This window comes from Haplochromis burtoni, unplaced genomic scaffold, assembly GCF_018398535.1.
Source record: "Haplochromis burtoni strain Fernald_Lab_line unplaced genomic scaffold, NCSU_Asbu1 Contig_376, whole genome shotgun sequence".
Lineage (NCBI taxonomy): Eukaryota > Metazoa > Chordata > Actinopteri > Cichliformes > Cichlidae > Haplochromis > Haplochromis burtoni.
Window position 1 is genome coordinate 170161 of NW_024582737.1, and position 21356 is coordinate 191516.

General features: G+C 40.7%; 1 protein-coding gene across 4 annotated transcripts in view; it reads right to left on the reverse strand.

Annotated features, from left to right (window-relative positions):
• LOC102305866 (receptor-type tyrosine-protein phosphatase U) overlaps positions 1-21356 on the reverse strand; it is a 186295-nt gene that overhangs the window by 19928 nt on the left and 145011 nt on the right. For 2 of the 4 annotated variants that reach the window (XM_005943757.3, XM_005943759.3), the window contains 8 exons: positions 20950-21137; positions 12333-12405; positions 12153-12229; positions 7667-7684; positions 6110-6146; positions 5131-5228; positions 1270-1386; positions 147-301 (listed from right to left, as the gene is read on the reverse strand). In XM_005943757.3, coding sequence (XP_005943819.1) covers positions 147-301; positions 1270-1386; positions 5131-5228; positions 6110-6146; positions 7667-7684; positions 12153-12229; positions 12333-12405; positions 20950-21137 — 763 coding nt within the window. The remainder of the gene's footprint in view (positions 1-146; positions 302-1269; positions 1387-5130; positions 5229-6109; positions 6147-7666; positions 7685-12152; positions 12230-12332; positions 12406-20949; positions 21138-21356) is intronic. The other 2 variants (XM_005943758.3, XM_005943760.3) reach the window with 1 other exon arrangement.

The window sequence follows — 21356 nt, forward strand, 5'->3', positions numbered from 1 at the left end:
ATCTTATAGTAGAGTGCAGCGGTTTAGTGAGAGAGAGAGATTATACATATCTGTTACGCCAAAATAATGTATAACAGTTATAAATACAAAAGTTTATCAAAAGGTTATTAAAACATATATCTAGCACTTGCAAGGCATTACGGTACCTGCAGTGAACCACGACAGGGCCAGCATCAGGTGGCGTAGAAGCTTTAACCCTTCGTATAAAAGCCAACAATCCAGTGGCGTGATAGGGCACCCCGTGTTCAGGCCAGGATGTGAAGTGGAACTGACGTACCTCATGCTTGGTCGAGTATCCTCTCTTTTAACAGAAACACAGTGCACGTTAGTAGTTCAGGGAAAAAACAAAAACCATTGGCATTCTAATGCTAGCAATAGCCTACAGGCCTTGATCTCGCAGAAGATATGCTACAAACTATTCAGAGACTTTTTCCTCTGTGATAGATGTGACAAATTTTTTTGGTTCAGAGTGAGGACACCCAGGACATTATTTACGCGGGGTGTTAGGTCTTCTAGGACAGTTAGGCCTCTGGGCCCCACATGTTAGGAGCAGCTGCAATCTGACAGATGTGCAGAAAGGAATTACTAAGGCTCTAGGGAGCTCAAGGAGGGGTAGCAGCTTTCTCTTTTCTTCTGGGAGGCTGCTGCAGTCACGTCCCAATTTCTTTTTCCATACAGAGATGACAAAGTAAAGCAATGCAAAGCAAAGATTTGTTGAAGACAGAAATCCAAAAAAAGAAAGTAAAAGAGCTATGAAAAACAAGCTGTCACCAGCTCGCAAACTCATGCCGATTTGAATAAGCAGCAGTTTGTGCCCGTGGAGAATGACTGTGACAGTGTGATGATAATGCTGTGTTTGTGCCACTGTCACTCCAGCACTGCTCTGAGCCCTTCCAATGAGAGATCCCCCAGGAGATTGACAGGATGGAGGCCATCAGGGGCACGGCACTGTAACAGCTATGCTGGAAAGACAGCAGGGGCATCCACAAAGCTACTGGTGTTAATTCCTCTCAGTTTAACACATGGACCTCGTGTCCATCAGCAAACCCCATCTAGTATCTAATCCCTTCTATTAATGCTCTACTTCTAATCCAAATTCCTGCTTCGCCAGGTAACATGATTAAGTTGTGTTTACATTGGTGAATCACAGAAAGAGATGAAGCAAAAACAGAACAAGATAAAAGGAATGTGTTTACGAGTAATCATAGATGATGTTCTACCAGGAAAGAGCAATCACAAACTGAGAATATAAAGAAATGCAAAACTCACCCTCTCCACAGCAAAGGTGCGAACTGTGTATTCAGCGAGTGTCTCTGTCTTAAGAAGAGTGATTTTGATGTCACCATACATCTCGGTGTCCTCTGGCCAATATTTGCAGCATTTCACCTGTTTCAAAGACGCGAAGGCAAAGTTTTAAATAATATTCAGAACTGCAAAACTGTAGAAAACGTGAGAGTAGTCAGTCTGCAGACAGAGAATAGTCAAGACACAATCTATTTTTTAAGTTTTAAACTTCTTTTTCTCCTTTTATATACTATCAGCATGTTAACAAATGGCTCACTGTGTTGCGTGAAATCACTACCCACACTTTTATTGAGTGGATTAAGCGGGTTGGTTTATGGTTTTGTGCACAAGCCATGCATTTATAGACTCCATCATGAACCGACGGCTCTCTGCTGAATTCCCACTGACAGGCAGCGCTAACTCAAGCAAAAGATCATTGGATGTATAAGATCTTTCTCAAATCTTTTCACAAAAGACACTGGAGGCTCAGTCATCTTTACTTCCTAAAATGAAGAGTAATGGTCTGAAGGCTTAAGTTAGGGTTTGTTAGATAAATCTAAGAGCCCCCCTAGCATGTTTCCTCGTGTCAGTATTGGATTTCTAGGGACTAAAATCCTTCCTGCGACATTTGAAATGAAAGCACTGCATTTAGAGAGAGCGCATAATAAAATACTACTCTTTAAAAACACAACCAAGCCATTTTCAACAATTCATTCCAAAGTAAAGGAGATAATTGTAAAATGCATGAACACTATTCAAAAATAATGAGATGATAATAATAAACATGAAGTACTCAATTTCATGGTTTAACGAGAACAGAAATATAATGATGTGAAATTTAACAAGTTAAAAAAAAATGTATTTAGTTATTTTTTTTTTTTTTTGGGGGGGGGGTCCACACTTCAAATGATGTGGAAGAAAAAAATAACAACCTGTTCTTTTGCAGATATCTTATCTTAGAGAGTAAAGAGAAGAACAACACAATAATCACATAATGAACAGCAGGGCAGTAATCTTTTTATTGTACCACCACCCAGTACAATGGAGGTAATTCTTTTTAATTTAATGGACGTGTTATTTGGATTCAGCCACACAGACCACTTCTCCAAACTGGACAAACGACTACTGTGTGATTTTCACCATCCGCCACAGTATATGTTTCTCCCGGCTCGAATGAAAAGGCTGGAATATTTAAGGTGGGATTTAAAGTAACTATGTTTATGTAAGGTAGAAAATAATACTGCTTATAGCAAGCAGAGCGTGTTCACAGACAGCAGCTCTAGATTGTTGCCTGGAATACTGTATATATGCATTTGCAAGAATTGCAGTTTCATGTTTGAAATGCATGCATTCACCAAAAAACTCCACAGTAGCACACAGAGACAGGTTTGTGATGATTTCTGAATATGGTACAGAAAGTTAAAGCTATCTTTAAACAGTTTTGGCAAGGAATTGACTGAGTTCATTTATAAAAGTAAAATTCAATAGGACTTTTGGTCCATCCTTGGGCAATACTTTAAATATATTGTTTCTGTCAGATGTGCGGTCAGCCAAAGCTACAAATTAAAATTAACTTACTAAAAGCAACAAGTTGCTGTTGATGTGTGTTTGCAAAGTATCCTTATATTCATCCCAGCTGCCCCCTAGCTAACAGAACCAGCCCAGTGTTGGAGCAATAGAAGTCGTCTCTGAGGCGGAAAAAAAGCCGTGGGTGCACTCGGCTTCAGAATAAAGCAAACACTACAACACAATAACATCAGTAAACTGCACGCTTTATCTGAAGATTTCTAAGACACATCTTGAAACTTCCTTTATTTTTGAAAACGCATAACAGCAATCTGAAAAAGTAAATATAACTGTCTGACTGCAGCTTAAGACATTTAATAATTTACCCTTGAACCGTCATGCAGCTGTTTTTCTTAGATTTATAGTGTACATATTATTGATTAATGCAATCTGCACCACCCTTACACAATGTCAGGCTTTTTTTTAACTAACCTCATTTTAGCTTTTCTTTTGTTGTTATCACTGTTGTATGTATCAATGTTTGAACTCTCCCATAATAACCATTCCTAGGTGCCTGTGGCACAACTTTGCTGTTAATTTATTGTTTATTGTAGACTATATGCTGCTGTAACACAGCAGCAGGCTAAATGAGGGATCAATAAAATAACCTGCCTGTCTAACTGGTAAGGAGGTAAATGAGACAATGATGATAGCATACAGTAAGTTGCTATCACCAAGCCAGATAAGCAGGGAAATATTCTCTTTTGGTGTTTTGCAGCATTAGCTTGGCATGAAATCGCACAATAAACTGCATGTGTGTTAAATACAGGCAGTTTAAATAAATCCACCAGAATCTTTAAATAAACCTACCAGAAGCAGATGGCTGGCTTAATGACATAAAAGGAAGGAAACAATTTGCCTGGTACTGTCCAAACAAAGGCTGAGTCACGACAGAGTAAAAATAGGACGGCAATGTCCTTGTGATTAGGAAACAAAACAAAACAAACAAGAATGGTGGCTGCACAAAGATTTCACTGAACCTTTGTTGCATTCAGTGACTTATTACAACTTGTAACAGCGACCAACTAGTTGCCCAAAGGTTGAGCCGCAACACCCTCGACCTCTGACCAACTGCTTTCAATCACAAGGCAATTGCAGGGGTCACCGGGTGGGAGGCAACGTGTCTCCAAACACTCATTGTGCGAATTGAACTGACTGCAATCAATCTCAGATACACGTCCAGATAATGATCTCTCTCTCTCTCTCTCTCTCTCTCTCTCTCTCTCTCCCTCTCTCAGGTAGAGCAGGTCATCTACTAATCAGAAGGTTGGAGGTGCAATCCCTGGTTGCTCCAGGATATGCCAAATATCCTACGTCAAGACACTGACCCCTAGTTGGTCTTCGATTGTTTGTGATTGTCAGCAAGTTGTATAAAGCGCTTTGAGTGCTTAGGTAGAGCAGCAAAGTGCTATTTAAAGACCAGTCCATTTACCATATAAAAGCAAGGTTGTCAAGGATGTTATTCTCCACTTAAATCACCATCCAGCAGCAACTACCTATTTGTGGAGGAGTTTCTGTTTCAGTTATGAAGTTGTGACTCAATCTGAATGTAATTAACTGAATTTGTCTTTAATGTGACTTTCTGTGTATATTGGAGGGAACAGATTTGTATTTGTGTTGACGTATCACAGTTAATTGCCATATTAAAACAAATATACTGCATGTAATTGCCAACTTCCCCCCATTTATTTGCAAACTGAGCCTGCCATTTTATCGTCTTGACGCAGCAAAGCCACTTTGATGATGGCGCGTGACTGCCAGTGGTTGAAGCACTGGCCCCTGTCTCCAAAGCAACCATTTCAAAGGGCAACGTTGCACTCGGCTCCAGTAGTTTTGTCTCCCGTGCGACTGTAGCGTAAGCTAACAAAGTCTGCAGGTCAGCACCTCTAAAACTAGTCATTTACCATACATTTAGTTTAATCTGTACAAAAAGCTTCCAGTTCACCAGATATTATCTTTCTGCAGTACTCGTTTTTTTCCAGTCAGTGCTAACTCACCGCTGCCTGGAGCACGGCGCACAGAAATGAAAGTAGTGTTGATCTTCTCTTGTCCACTTTCATCAAAAGTGTTTAATTGCTCCTTTCACATGCTTGTGGTATCACATCATCAATAAACCATAACGGTCTTTAGGCTGGAGTTTCCATGCAGAGCAGGGTTGCAAACGCATAAAACGCCTTTCATATTGACACCAAAAAGTCCCTTTATGATAAATGTGGTCTTTTTCTGAACACTGATTGGTGACAGGGACGGGGGAGGAAAAGGAGAGTGTACATCACTTACCCTGCCAACCTCCACCAGCTTAGTGATCATGACGATGCTGAAGCAATTTTCCTGCCACACCATCCTCCAAAAATCATAGAGAGTCTCCTGCTTAGGACCTAGTGGGAATAGGGAAGAAATAACAGAGAAAGAGACAAAAACGGCAGCATCAAAGCCTGCCCTCTCAATAACGGAGTTTCTGCTGTGAAATTTTGTATTATTGCGACCTAAGTGTCCTTTCTCAGATGGCAGGGTACTGATCTTTCGAGATTGTGCCATCAATAAAGTTATTGGAAATTCCAGGCAGGCAGAAGTAAGAGGCAATGGGTGACAAAACAACAGCAGTAGCTGATGATGAAAGCCCGGGGGACCGCCAGTCACTCACCAGGATCTGAGCAGGAGACGTTTAGGAAGTGAAAAACAGCTTTAAAAACGGGGATCACGTAGGAAGAAAAAGCTCTGAAACAGGAAAGTGCAGCTGACATCTTCTTTCTTTCCTTTACGTTTCATCTGCCTCTATCTGTTTAACAGGAGGGAAAGGATGTGCGGGCAGAGCATGAGCAGACCCTTAGGGATTTTGTGATGGGAGCTCCCTAGAAACTGGCTCCTCCTAAGAGGGAACGCTCATATTCCTGCTGATCCCAAGTGACCATCTGAAGCAAAAGTGCGTTTGAGCGACAGCGACTGAACTAAAGGTTCTCTGCGTGACAATGAACACATCGCTCCACATGTCACAGAGACTAAGAAGCTATAATTAATGTGTTTAATTATTCAACTCTACTCATAATTAATTCAGTGACTTCCCTAACACAGGCTCCACGGTTTGATAGTCACACTATCACCTTTGAAATTGGCAGAGAGATGGTTTTGGCAAGGGACTGTGCATGAGTAGGATCGTTGGCTGGATCATCTTCAATTTATTAAACTTCAACAAAAGGTACTCGCTGTACTGAATTCCCGCACACACAATTACACACCACAGCCTTGCCGGGATACTCACCCTGAGTGGCGATGAAGTGGTTGGATCGATGGTAGCCCTGAAACAGAGAAGAGGGATGACATGCTGAGTAAGCGATCTGCACCATAGGCACGGCTGTATGGGTGTCTCTCTCTCTCTGTGCTTCCCTCTTCCTTCCCTTGTTCCCTACATTCCCCTCTGTAAAGCCTGGTTTCTGTCTAATTCGTCATTGCTGTCTAACCTACTGACGCCTCCAGACCGCCTCCTTACCCTCGTTGACTCCGCAGACACGTGACGAACAAGTGCCGTTTCTTGAAAAACTGCTGACATCCCTAAAATAAGCTATTTATTCAGCTTGTCAGGCTAGCTAAGCAAACAATGCCTGAAAAGATATGATAAAGAACCTACAGGTGTGCATTTCTAAATTTCAGGTGTCCGGTTTATTTAGCCATCTCTGCCTCGGAGTGCCTACTCATAAAAATAAATCAATTTTCGTTGGAGATGCTATATGCACTGGGCGACGAATTAGCAACCCAAGAGGAAATTTCATCCTGAAATTCTTCCACTTGTCACAAGCCATACAGCTGGATCCGTGTCTTGCACACGTTACACATCAATGCACGACACCAGCAGTCTTCAAGAGGAAAATCAAAAGTACACAGCAAAGTTTTCTGAAAACCTTTATATCAAAGGATGTGACAACATTTGATACAGATGACAGACATTTTCATATGGCGAGTATGGGTTGAATATGAATGAACAATGAGATGTCACCTCTACAGCCTTGAGGGGGATAAACATGACAAAGACCACCTGAGGGACTTTGAAGCATAAACCCTTTTCAGGATGAGCAAACTGTTCAAAGGAGGTCCTCCTGGAAATAAGCACTGCTTAGCTAACCTTTTAAACGAAAGGAGACAACTGCCTTGAGATTGTATGAAAACATCAGCCAGAAAACTGCATAGATGGTTCCCTGTTTGCTGAGAGGAGCAGCTGGAATGATAATTGATGCTGCAATTACTTAACTTACAGGAGTCCGTGGAGGGGGAGAAGGCAGGTCAGGAATAATCTGAGAAGACTGCCAAGCCCACAGGCTCTCATCAAATCAGTATGATGAGGCAATCCATGTTGATAACACTATTTTTTTATCTTTTTGCAGAGGGCATCTTCGTAATATTTTGAGTCCATCCACATTGCTGACGGATTGCTAAACTGAATCGCATCCACTCAGATAAATGTGGACATGTTTGAAATGGAGATGGATGACCAGTGCTGTGAGGCCTGCTATCCACAATTTCTCAGGCCCTGGCCAAACTCTATCAGCATGAATGCCAAGCTTTCTCCATATGAGACGGTTGCCATAACAACCGAAGATCCTCCATCCAGAGAGAGGACACATCTCTTTGTGTTCATTTAAAATCATGAGCTAAAAAGGGCATTTCTTTTGCATTTGATTGGTTTAATGCGCACTAACCTGATACACCCTGACCTTTGAGCATTTGTGGATAGAGGACAGTGGAAAGAGTAAGGGGGAAGGGGGTAGAGGGAAAGGGGAAATAGAGCAATGGCAGGCAGAAGAACGAGCAGTTAAGTACTTACTTCCCTGTTAATCCGAATCTACAGGGTCCGAGGTCGAGGAAGTGAGGTGGGAAGTAGAAAAGAAGACATATAGGCTAGTTAATGAAAGAAGCTTTAGGAGGTATGGTTAGAGACAGCAGGGAAGCCTGCGTGTGCATAGGTGTTGATGAAAGAACAGCAAGAATTAGCTTCATCGTGTGTTAGCGCAATGACTTTGTGTGAATCAGTGACCTAAGGCCAATCCTGTTTGATCAACTCTCTTATCTCTCAGTTGTGTTTTTGTTCAAATTTGTGTTTTCTTTCCTTTTGAATTTGGCTTTAAAATTATGCAAACAGTATTTTCATTACATCTCGCAAATTCAAAGCAGCTAGTAAGCTTATATTAGTTCTCTGCTTATTTAGCATTTTGCTCTCGTTGGCAAATTCATGATGCACAGTTAAACAGGGCAGTAGTCCTGCAGTTATTCTGCACAACCAGATAATGTCTTCTTTATTCTGCATTTGCTTTAACTCATGCACTGCATATAACACTTAACAACAGAATGTGGTGTGTTAGTTACTTATTTAGCCACAAGATTTCGATACCACACTCAAAAATTCTTTTCATTTTTTAACTTTTAGTCTTTGGCAGTCGGTTCATGAACAAAGCCGAGTACAGCTGTGCTACTGATTTGCAATGGGGAAAAAAGAAAAGGAAAAAGCATTCTCCCATTAGGCCAGAGCTAATTATGCTTAATATTTATCACTTTAAAGCTTATTGGTGCACGCCTTACCTAATAGGACTTTTGAAACCGTACAATCCAACCAGCGCACCGAGGTCTACGAACCAACTCCTCTTGGACATTCTGAGATCCAGACTTTGAAGCAGAGTCTTTTCAGTGGTGGCTCCTAATCTTTGGAACAACTTACCTTCTTACATAAGAGCTGCACAGTGTCTCTATCATTTGAAAACACTTTGAATAACCTATTTTTTCTCCCTTGCTTTTGGGTCTAGTTGAGCGAGGAATCTTATTTTTCATACAAAAACAGCCTTATTTACCTGTTTTATTTGACTTCTAGTGTGTTTAATTAGTGACTTTTCCATAAAGTCTATATTTTATATAGCTTTTACAGCACTCTGGTTAACTGAGGCTGTTCAAATTAAGCTACAGAAATAACCTAATTTGACTCTACAGCAGTCTCAGTTTCTTGTGTGCCCCTTGGGACAATTTTCAACCACCACCCGCGACAGACCATTTCTAGAAAACAGACAACTATACCATTGTAAGAGAGATATTTTCAAATGCAAACAAGATTGGTTCATACTTTATTTCTTAGGCTTGATCATTAAAAAAGCTTTATTTGTGGGAAGTGAATGGGCTGAGCCAGAACCAAAACAACAAGAACAATAAAAAAGTGTCATGATTCACAGCAAGCGAGTAGTTTTCATTTAAATTAGTCCATATTGAAGTTTTCCTTTATACAGTCGAGCTTACAACAGAACTGAAAATGACTCAAGTAATATCAAATAAGGGCTTCCTCTAATTTCACTGTAATATACACACTAAAACCCTTTTTACAGATTTAAATTCATAAAATCTCACTGAGGCACAAAGGCAGACTTAGTATAATTTATTAAGATTTAAACACTAAAAAAGCATGTTTGCTTTAGTTAGAATATGTGATGACTAAGTTCAGTTTGATCAGACCTTGTAAAAGCCTGCGAGTGTTGCTATCAAGGTGCTGTCCACTGTTTGGTAAGTGTGAACATTGCACAACGTGCACATGCACGACGCTACTATCCGTGCCAGGGTTCATTACCAGGAGGCAGTCTTGAGTCCAGATGAAAGCTAGAAGGCCATTCAGACATGCACTCCCGTCCTGTTAATCTGAAAGCGTCTGATCGTGTCATCGTCATATCCAAATGGAAACCCTGGACCTCTTTTGAAATGTCTCCTAAGTGAATGCATCCAGTCTCATCACCAGATAGGTACTATAAGATTATGACTACATCTTTATAAATTGCTCAGATCATCACAGAATCCTTGTAAAAGTATAAACAGCATGAACTTAAAAACATTTTTTCTTTTCATTCAGAAATAAGACTCGTTTACCAGCACGATGCACTCATTGCCTTAAGTGTAACAAGTTGTTTGAATGTAAGACAGCCTTGCACATGCTGAAGCCATAAGAAACAGTAACATAAAGGGGAATTAGATCTTTATAACACAATGCTGTCACTTTAACAGGCAGATAAAGCCCAAAAGTGTAACATATCCCACGTCTGAAAAGGAGTTGTACTGCTTTTAAGGATTTAACATTACACCACTGTCTGTCACTTTTTCAAACAACAACAAAGGCCCTCTCTGCACTGCCTGTCACTACAGAATTGCATATGCATGCATATCTCAACACTCGCATCGACTCCTCGCATGACAGATGAGTGTCCTCCTTGTCTGCGTATCCCAGCTAGCTATACTCGTAGGATTTGGCGCATATGTTTGGCTGCGTATGCAATCGTCATGAGGATGGGGAGAGAGGGTTAATCACACGAAGCGCAGTGTAATCATAGTTAATCCTGAAGCACCCGCAGATTCAGATTTTGCTAATCTCCTATTGATTAACTTATCACCTTTTTTTCTGCGTGAACACTGCCCAACAACACTGTGAGAAAAGCAAGTGAACAGATTTAAATTTGGACGAAAAAAGTAGAAATTTAAAGCAAAAACTGAGAAAATCTTTGTATTTTTAGGGCCTTCTTATGCATATAACAACAAGATATTACTGCTATTTGTTATTTACAATATTTGCATAGATTAACTCAGCATGGATAAAGAGTGTAATGGTGTAAGAGTATCTTCCTGAAGTGGGAGGAGCCTGTTGAGCCCAGTTATGAGGTGAGCCCATGGAGACATTAGGTTCAATTTCTTTGCTGGGTAAATGTCATCTGTTTTAGAGTTTAAGAATTTAAATAAATATTGTAAATGTGTGTTTGTTTACTGTCATGAACACCCCAAAACTCTTGATGCAGATAAAATGCAAAGTAGCAACAGCCATTAAGCACTGCTCTGCTCTCTCTGGTCTGCAAATGCTACAAGAAGCTGGTTCAGATATGCAAAGTTCTGTACACATCAGAAAGAAAATGCAAATAACCAGTCATTAAGCGACAAAGAGAGAAAACAGAGATCCAGCACTTTGTCCCCTCTGCTCTGAAAGCACGATAATGTTTCAGAGGGAGGAAAAACTTTTCCATTTAACCTCTGGTGAAATAATCACAGGCTGTCCAAAATATGCTCCACTGCGGCTGAGTACTTACAATTCATCTCGCTGGGTCAGGGAGTAACATCACTGACACTGACACTGTAGTGGCTGCTGAGTGGTGTTTTCCCTCTAATGCCCGCATGTCTGTGCCCTCAACGCTAATGGAGACCCTCACAATAACTACAGCCTAACAGCAGGCCAGGTTTTTAATGCCCTCTCATTGTAATGAACTCTCTAAAAGCATCTCACCACTGGCCTTTCTGTACAGAGTGTCAAACATTTAATGATACGATTTGGCCAAAAGGTAGAATTCACCCAAAATCAAGTCAATGTGAGGAACTAAAAATGACATAATTTGTCTTTAATGTATATCTTTTATAAATGTCTGGCAGACTGTTATCCTAAAAAAAGAAGAATTATTTAAACTCTAACCATCCTCAAATGGAGTTGGGTGTACATAAGCACTTCTCTCTTTTATTCTTTTGTTTTACAGTCTGCCATACTTACAGTAGTCCCACTGAGAGGTGTGCAAAATAAATTTTGCAAGATCTAGATTGCCAGACTTCCCTTGACATTTCTCAAACGAACAGCAGTGTCACAACTATGACAGAGGATTCACAGGGAAACTGAAACACAAGGTTCTGCTTTTTCCCCCACATTCCTGGTTAAATCATTTATTAATAACTAACTGCTGCCTTCTAAGCACACGCACTTCTGTTTTCTCAGTAAAAAATATAGCCTCGGCTCGCTGTAATGAATGACAACACATATGAATGGGACACGTTAGCAACATACACATGTATTTCATATGATAAGTGAGAGATGTTGACTGCATGTGGTGTGACAGGAGGTGAACGGTGGAAAGGATCATCTCTGCTCGGCCCATCCAGAGATTGAATGACGACAGGGACGTCTATTTAATTTAGGGGGATTTGTAGCATCGTACAGAAAGGTTCATCTACTCTGCAAAGCATTAAATATATTTATCCTGTTCTGTTTTAATAAAAGTGATGGCACAGGTAAGTCTGGGTCAGGGATCCAATGTGGCAATTGACAACCATGGCATTTGGCAAAACACTGGCGGGAACGGTGTCTGATTGGATGAAAGCCTCCAGGTGAAAGTGGGGCAGCAGACTGGTGGGCTTACAGGAATGAGAGAGATGGACTGAGGCTTTGCAGAGTGTGAGAGACAGAGACTCGGCAGAAGCTATTTGTGTCCCATATTGAACCAAGACAGGAAAAAACAGAAAAGCAGCATCAGACTTACGTCAATGTAGTTTGCGTTAATGTAGTCTGAGTTGGGGTCTCCCAACAGAGGGTGGAGCTTCACTCTGTGTCGATCATCTGAGGGATATAAAAATAAAAGAGCAAAGAAATATTGAAAATACCACTGTCACAACATTTTCTGTGTTTTTATTGATTTTTTAAACATTTTCTGATTACTTACATCCCAGCAAGGTGTCATGCCTCCCTTTTGTTTTGTCTTTTTTCTTTGTGCAGTCCCAGCCATCAAAGAAGCTCTGCGGATGAAGACGACACTTGTTGAAGATTTCAAGAGCAAAATCAAACACCTCCTAATCACAGTTTTCTCATGTTTTTCCAAGACGAAAAGGAAGATTGCATCTTGCGGTCAACAAGGAGCAGCAGCTTAGATCGAGAGCTCCTGTACACTAGGAAGTTTGGGGTTTTATGCATTATATGTAATTAAAGAAAAGATCTGTGTTAGCCGCAGATAGTCCTCGTCTGATCCCAGAGCCCTAATAAGTCACGGACCCCCCATTTGCAGCTAATCTTGTTAAAGCCCTCAGCAATTTAGAACTGGGTTTAAAGCTTTTGTGTCAATGAAAGTATCAAGAGGCAAACCAAAATAATCCAAGAATTAATTTTTTTCCCCACAGAGAAATAATGTCAGTTACATACAGTTCAGAGTGTCAGAGATACATTCATCTGAAACTAATGAACACATTTAAATGTCAAGCTTCAGCTTTAATTAAAGCAGGTGAATTATGTACTGCGTATTAAAGAATACAACATGCCCAGAGATTAGAAATCAAAAGCAATTTGTCAGATAAACACAAAATCAAACACTATCATCATATCTATCATCTTGTGTGTTTGCCATCTTGTTCCGTTTATGTAATTCAGGGTGGCGGGGGGGTGGAGCCTATCCCAGTAGCGACAGAGAAAGAGGCAGGATACACCCTGGGTAGGTTACACAGAGAGAGCGAGACAACCATTCACACTCACGTTCACATACTAAGAATCCCGTTAAACTAACCCCACTAACTGCATGTGTTTGTACTGTGGGATGAAGCACCCGAATGATCCCACACAGACATGGGGAGAATATCCTAACATCACACATATAGGCTCCGGCCAGATGGACCTTGTGCATTTGCTTCTAAATAATCCCAAATAAGAGAAAATAACTCCGCCACAGGCAATGTGGTGCATGAAGACGCTCGTGTTTTTGATTACTAGTGAATTAAGAAAATACCAATCGTTTCCTTAGAATTAAAGGTGACCATAACACGATGGAAATGCTTCCATGAAATGCGTGGGACTGTAAACAACAATACATGCTGTCGTCATGGCTACAGCTACTAATGGTTCTGATAATGCAGGAACCGCAGGTACTGCTGAAAGCAGTCCATATGAAGCTTGGAGAGTTTTTTTTAAAAAACACGTGACCCTGACCTCGAGCACAGTTCAGAGCCATTAGGTGATTACTGTGTGTAAGGTTGATTACATTCTGACCAGTACTGCGGAGCAGGAATTGTAAACGGATGGATGGATAAGCTCATCGGTCCAGCTGGATGAGATAAAAAAAAATTTCACATTTGAGAATGTCCCCGAGAAGCAGAATTAATAAAATAAAAAAATATGACTAAAAAGGTAAGACAATAAGACAACTGCTTACTTTACAGAACCAAAATCAATCAGCTTTAGGTCATGCTAAGTGCTAAAGAACATACTTGCGTCTTTTTGTTCTTGGCTTTAGAAAGTAAGCTACGTGTGTTTCTGTAATAGTGCAGAATACTTTATTTATATATTTATGTATCTCCTTTTCTTTTTAAAGAAAGCATAAGAAATGAAGAGGAGCTAGCTTGTTTTGGGACTACAAGAAGTCCATTTTCATTTGTGTGAGTGAATCAAAAGCACATTTCCAACTCCATCAGTGTGGATGTTATTGCTTTTTAACCAAGAGCGTGCCTTTTAACCCTCAGGTCATTAGCAAAGTAACATGGCTATTAAGAGCACACGAGACACCTTTAACAGGCTTCTTGTTTCTCTTTTACAATCCTGAGAAAAACAAAAATAACTTACTTGCTATGTGAGATAGAAATTGCCACATAAATCCACTTCACATTGCTGCTTACTGCTGTGCGACATACTGGCTGTTTGTGTACCTGCAGTTTACCAATCACAGTGTGAAAGCAGACAAACTGTCTACCACCTGCTTCATGGATGGCTTCTTAGTCATACTATAACACATCTCATTCACCGTTATCTGCCTGCCTGCATGGATGCACCAGCAAGCATTTACTCGCCCAAGTTGTCATAAGTCACTCAGTGGCTAAATTAAGCTTGCAAACAGCTCCCTCAGATCTGTGAATAAAAATACGCACACACCAGTGTACCCCCAGTGGTTTGCAGCCACTTGGGGAATTTTGTGAAACTCTGCCCAAGTCTGCATGCTGAGCAGGGGATTACAATGCAGTTCCCCCCGCAGAGAGCCAAGAACCAGCCAAATCCTGCCTAGGATTACACCCTCCTTCCTACTTTTTCCTCCTCTTTTCACACACTTCATTTCTGGGTCTGTCTTTCCCTCTGAATCACTTGTTCTTGTAACCAACTACTTCTCTCTCTGTCCACCTTTTCCTTTACTCCCTCCCTTATTTTATTGACACTACACCTCTGAGCTCTCTCTGCTTGTGTGAGTGCTCTGCTTCCTCTCCTGCTGCCTCAAGAGAGAAGCAGGAAAGTAAAGAAGAAGAAGAAAATACAGGAAAAACTGTGAGAGAATGGCAGAACAGTGAAGGAGAGAAAAACAACTCAGGCTTACGAAGGACTGATTAGAAACCATCGCTGGCAAAGGTCAGTGGGTGGGTAAGTCAAGAGGATTACATCATTTATTTGTTAAATTATTACACTTATAAATCAATTTTTTTAATTTTAACATAGTGATGTTGTATCAGTGTCTCAGTAGATTTTATGACAGTAACAATCCAGTGGCAGACTTACTGTGCTGGATTAATCTTTGTGTCACTTTGACCCATCAATTTTTCAACCGCATAATTTTAAGATGACAATGAGTGAATTGTGGATCTCTCTGTGATGACTTTCACAATAATCCCCCCCAAGCTCACACACACACACACACACACACACAACACACACAACACACACACACACACACACACACACACACACACACAACAACACACACACACACACAATCAGAAATCTTATCTGCTAGAAAATATTCTACTAGAAAACAGCAGAATTAACAAGCTTGACCGATGTTTGTTAAAAAAAAAAATTTAAAGACAGGAAAAAAAACACCAGCTGCCTATTTTTTTTTTCTTTAAACAAACATAATAATTTGGTAGCCCCAGCTGCAACTAAACATCAAATCAGTGTTTGAATGAGTCCATCATTCTTTCTAACCTCAGCCTCAGGGTGCAAAGAGGTATAATGAAAGTTTTGAATTCTCCAGAAAAGCTCTGCCGCTGTTTACTTGTACGTTTCTGCGGTGGGAATACGACGGCGGTGACAGAAACCGCCACACGTATAAGCCCTTTTTACAGCTCACTGTAAATTCTTGATCAGTGTTTTTACAGAGCGCAGGTACTCCGCAGGGAAATAAAAACCTATGCCTGCCGAGGGAGTGTAATATGATACTCCTCATCATTTTCCTTCATAATAGAGAGAGACACTCCATAAAAACACATACTCTTAGCACAGAGGGGGGAAAAAACACAAACACACACACAAAGAGGTGTGTATTGATTTTTTGAGTGGAGTGTGTTTTGCCCGTGAGGGACAGTTTAATGAGTCTACAAGCAGAGTTCCAGAGGCGGAAACCATGAACCAGAGACAAAAGTTGTTTTCTCCCTCTAGTTTTTTTTTTGCAAATGTTTCAGGCCGCGGGTGACAGAGATGGACTTCTCCTCAGGTTGTGAGCTCAACGTTCTGCCACAATTGTTCCATCGGGGAGAGGCATTCAGAGTTTTGGGCCCTTCGTTAGATAGCAAAGATAGAGACAGCAAAGCACAGCTAGAGGAGAAGGATATGTAATGTAAAATGTAAAAAATGAATAAATAAATAAAACAGCAGAGATAGAGACGGGCTCGTTATTGGTAAGACTGTGTATTATTATCATCATAATAGTTAAAAGAAAACGTGGCATTTGATCTGAGCGACACATGAGTTTTGAACTGAGGAATATTGGCTGACCCTTGATAAAAACCTAATAACCCCTACACGCTACATTACAGGATAACTGGTGATTTGTACATTTCCTTGTGTTAACAAATCCCATTAAAAGATGAGAACCGCAACTTGAATCGTACTGGCTGTGTCCAAAGCTGGATTTAGCTTATGCCCCTTGGGGCCAGAGCTCCAGAAGAAGACATGTCACCCAGTGCAACATGTGACTCAATAATGAGTTCGTAAAAGTTTCTGGACAATAATGGGACACAAAGCTGTAAGATACACTAAACCAGGCTCTGGATCTATGTTAAGTCAAATACATTTGTAGCTAGTTTGCATCTCTTCAATAAGAAAAATATAGAAAATTACCATTGTTATAATGTAAGGACCCTCAGCTGCACATTGTGGAGCATTGCCATGTTTGAGCTGTGACGGGGTCGAGACTTCTGGCTTCCAAATAATTACACACACTCTATATTTTCATGACAATTACAAGAAATCAAATGAGCCAAACTGTGCCCGTCGCTAACAGCAAGTGCAAATCCACACTTTGTATTGTTAGATGTGCTCCAACAGAAAACATATACCGGGCATCACTAATGACAGTATTGATCTAGGCATCACAGTCTAATGATTACTTCTGAGAATAACAGAGCAGTGGGAGATAAATACTATCATAAATACTACACAACAGGGAGACTGTTATTTGGAGGCTTGAGTGACTGGGTGGCAAGAGCTCTCTTTTCTCAATTGTCTCCCTCTCACACAAAACGATCCCAGACAGCCCCTTCCTGTCCTCGCCGCCAAAAAAAAAAATCTGCCAGCAGTGGACGATGAGGCTCACTCGAGCTAGAGATGTTTAACCTCAAGACTGAGGTCATCTCTAGGGCCCAGATGAGGATAATTATTCATATGCACAACAACAGTGTGATCCAAATGCCTCTTTAACCTTGGTAATTAATTTCAGTGTGGGATAAGGAGGGCGGATGATGTGGAGGATTTCAGATTGATGGTCTCCCACTTTCAACATTCAGGCTATATGGCCTCTTTACGCTCACAGTTATCTTCCACTGAGGCTGTGGCTAGAGTGCCCTGACACAAGTCCAGGTGTGTGTTGGGATTTTGTATCATTTATGATTGTGAGTGCATGAAATATATTAATTTGCCTTTACTGAATTAGTACAATCAAATGTCAGGAGTAAAACTTACAAAACCAGCTTTAAATAAAACAGGGAGGAGAAACTGCCGTAAAACTGACCTTGTGGCTTTAACTGGACCCAGACTTCAGCAGCCTTCAGCATGAGTATATCATTTGTTGGGAGGAGTTAAACAATGCTAACATGGTGCAAATTAAGCCAAACACATATTTGGAAACGATTTCAATTCACTTTCATAACACAGCAACGGTTGCCTCAAGGTAAAAACGCAGTAGAGAGAAAACCCCAACAATCAGACGACCCTTATTAGCAAGCACTTGGCGACAGTGGGAAGAAAAAACTCACATCTAACAGGAAATAAACAAATATCTCTTCTCCTGCTGTAAAAATAAAAACAAAACAACAACACACAGAACCTGAACCACAGGCAGCAACAACCCTTGCTTGCTTGTGCGAAAATAAGGGTACGTATACAAGCGGTCAACATAATCTAATAAGTCACTGATATAATTCCAGGTGACATAAAGGTTATTTTCTGCAAATGTGAATGCATGTGTACTTTAAAAATCAATCTCCTTTTTTAGCCTTGGGCACAAAAACAAACAAATAAAACAGAGAAATACCGATCCACAACATGAAATCACAGCCTATAGGCTTTCTTACTATTCTGAAATTTCCAGTTTCTTTGGGAACTTTACCAATTATCACATGGACTGGTGAAGTCATGGTGGACTGAATATCTGACCCAATTGAAAACTGCTGTTTTCCACCCCATCACCACAGTAGACGGCTCACACTTTTGGGTCAATCCAGTTTAAAAATCAGTCACTTCTGAGAAATGTTCTCACCTGACTCATGACTCATGGCTAAAAGATGAGGCTGGTGTCAAAATGTGGGTACAAAGGAGAGCTTTTATGAGTTTGTTTAAGACAGGCACCTATCCCACATTGTTATATAATCCAAAACTCATTTTCTGAAGCTTTTCCCAGAAATGCATAAATATCCAGGAAACCAATGCTTGTTGAAGAGCATCAAATAGGTGCAGTTTTGCTATGGAAACAGTGATGATCAAATGGAACTGATGCTAAAAGTGGGTGGGTGATCGCTTTAGATCATGAACTTTGGAGTGAGCAAAATAAATACAACTGATTTGGTTGCATTTTTCATCCAGGAATATCATATGAGGTACTCGGACATGCTAGAAAAAATAAGACAACTTAATATGTACCAAATTTAAGCCCATCCCCATGAACTTACACAGCCTCTAGTTCATAAAATTCAAAACTGACATAGTGTGAAGACAAAACTTTACGTGGCTTCACCACATATGGTAATATTATTGCACAAAAACAGCTGATTCTGCAGGGTCAGGGGGGAGGCACTTCTGCGATGCAATGATCCTTTTCTGTGGAATAAATCAAATTTATATCGTCATCTCATCTCACATCTGTTTCTTTCTTTCCACTGGGTACCACTCCAGTCAGATCCCAAGTGGACTAAAAAGGGAACTAGAAGATAACAAAGTGTATAAGAAAGAACAAGTGCAATTCCTTGGTGTTTGAAGCTTTTTGTATGCGCATTCAAAAGCAAGCACAATTCCACCCTTCCTCCTAACAATGTTGGCAATTAAAGTCAAGCATTCCTGCTGAGGGGGAGCCTCAGGACAGAACTAGGACATGTCTAAGAAGTAATGCTTTCCATCTGCCACTGAAACATCTGCAGAACCCTCAGAAGAAAAGCCTTTAACTACTAGGTGTTACAAGTTGGGATGTAACACCGTAACACTACAGAAAATGCAAGAATAATATTTAGTAATACTAATTATGATAACATCACTATCAGCCAAGTTCTCCGAGCTGTTGGAGATAACTTGGCAAATATCATTTTAGTAAGTAATTTAAGGGAAGGGTGTATTTTCACCTGTCATCTTTAAAAGGTATGATAATGATATATTTAAACTTTTTATTTATAGGAAGGGAAGGAACCACAATTAAATTGGGCGATCAATGTGCCCCTAAGAAGAGAAGACCAAATACAAGGTAAAATCAACAAGTGCACCTATATGTACTAAATTCAAGGTCATCTTCTCCTGTACCTTGAACCAATTTCAGTGGAACTTCTATTTTTAGACTGCGCTCTGAAAGTCCCGTCATGACCGCTTGCACTTGTGCCTCTGGAATCTGGCTGGCACATGCCACAGCTCAGGTCATTTCCATTGAACGTTCGCCTCAGGACGTTACAGCAGAACTTCGCTGACCCCAGGGTGCAAATTCATTGAGCACAGCCCCGTGACTGAAAATAAAAAATAGATAAATACATAAAAGCATACCTCCCCATTGCTAGCCTCCAATGTCACCGAAGGGGTTGGAAACTCTGGACTAAACAACTTGAAAATGCTGTTTGTTCTCTAGATTGTGCTTCCTCCTAATGCTCCTTGATACAAAAGTCCGATCAGTTTGTCACAGAAGTGGATATTTGCTCCCCGACCTCCTCTGAATAATTGTAAAGCACCGATGCATTTGGCCCGAAAGTGGGTAATGTGAAAATAGAAGCAGCTCTAGAATCGGTCCAAGTTTGGATGAGAGAGTGATCTTGAAGTGAGGACTGGACAGAAATGTAGTACTTTTAGGCATAATTTCACAATATCATGATCACACCCGACAAGTGTAAATTATGGAACTGAACCAAACAAGCACCTGAAGTACAAAATGTTAACTATCTCACAATATTAAAAATAACAAAACAAGCTCATCTCCATCTGTGTTTTCGTATATTTCCTCCCTGTAACATCACTTTTAACAACTTTAACCAATAAAAAAAGCTTTCAAGAGTCAGCAGAATGAAAGAGAGCAGATTCGGCTACACTTTGAGTGAAATTGCAGCAGCAACCATTGAAATCCATTAAATACTACAGCAGTGGTTTAGTGACACCTTCAGCTCGCAGTTCTGATAGCTCATTATTGCCTTTCATAGGCAGAATAGCCCCATCTTTTAGCATTAACATAGCTGAAACTCAAACTTCATGCTGGGTTCATTGAAAAAACATTGCTCTCTGAAGTTTTGGCTCGGGCTTTCTTCTTTGGGAAAGGCAAACACGTTTTCATTCAAGTAAAGGACAACAATATTAAGGACAACTCCTCTCACTGACATCAACTAGCCAAAGAAGTAAAGGATACAGATGCGATCCAAGTACTTCAAATAGTCTGAAGCCTGAGCTTCTGGCTCACAGCAACTACTTGCATAGACTTTGACCTCATTATTTGAAACTTTGGCCATCTACCATTGCAACAGCACATATAAGACAGTAGGAAAAGTGTTATAGCTCCATTTTAAATAACTCAGCATGAGTGCACCAGCACCCATTCTTTATACCGCTGTTCATTTAACGTTGCCAGAGTGCAGGACTAATAGCTGTCTATGCTGTCTTATAATGTCACAGCATTAAACAGGAGTACAACGGCGCCCTTTCACCTCATATTCCTGTTTAAAGCCGTAGCCCTCGGCGGTCTTCATCTGGTTAATGTGCTGGAGGAGGTCGGCCACTCTGACGGCAGGGTGGAGCTGTCCCGTGTGGTAGGGGGAACCTTTACGTCCACACTGGTGCCTCGGGGAGCCTCCCAGCAGGCTGCTGGCCTCATTCACTGAACTTCGAGCATCACCTGAGCGACGCACACAGACACATTCACAGTTTGAGTGAGCTGAAACATTAATGACTCAGACACATCACGGCTTGAAACATTTATCGTTTTTTCTAACACTTGCGTGTCACGTTTATACTGGTGTGAATGTGTTAGCGGCACAGAAAGGCACTTTACAGGCCGATACATGACAAATACACGTCAGGCATGAAGTTTTGAATGGAGTTCGTCTCGATACAG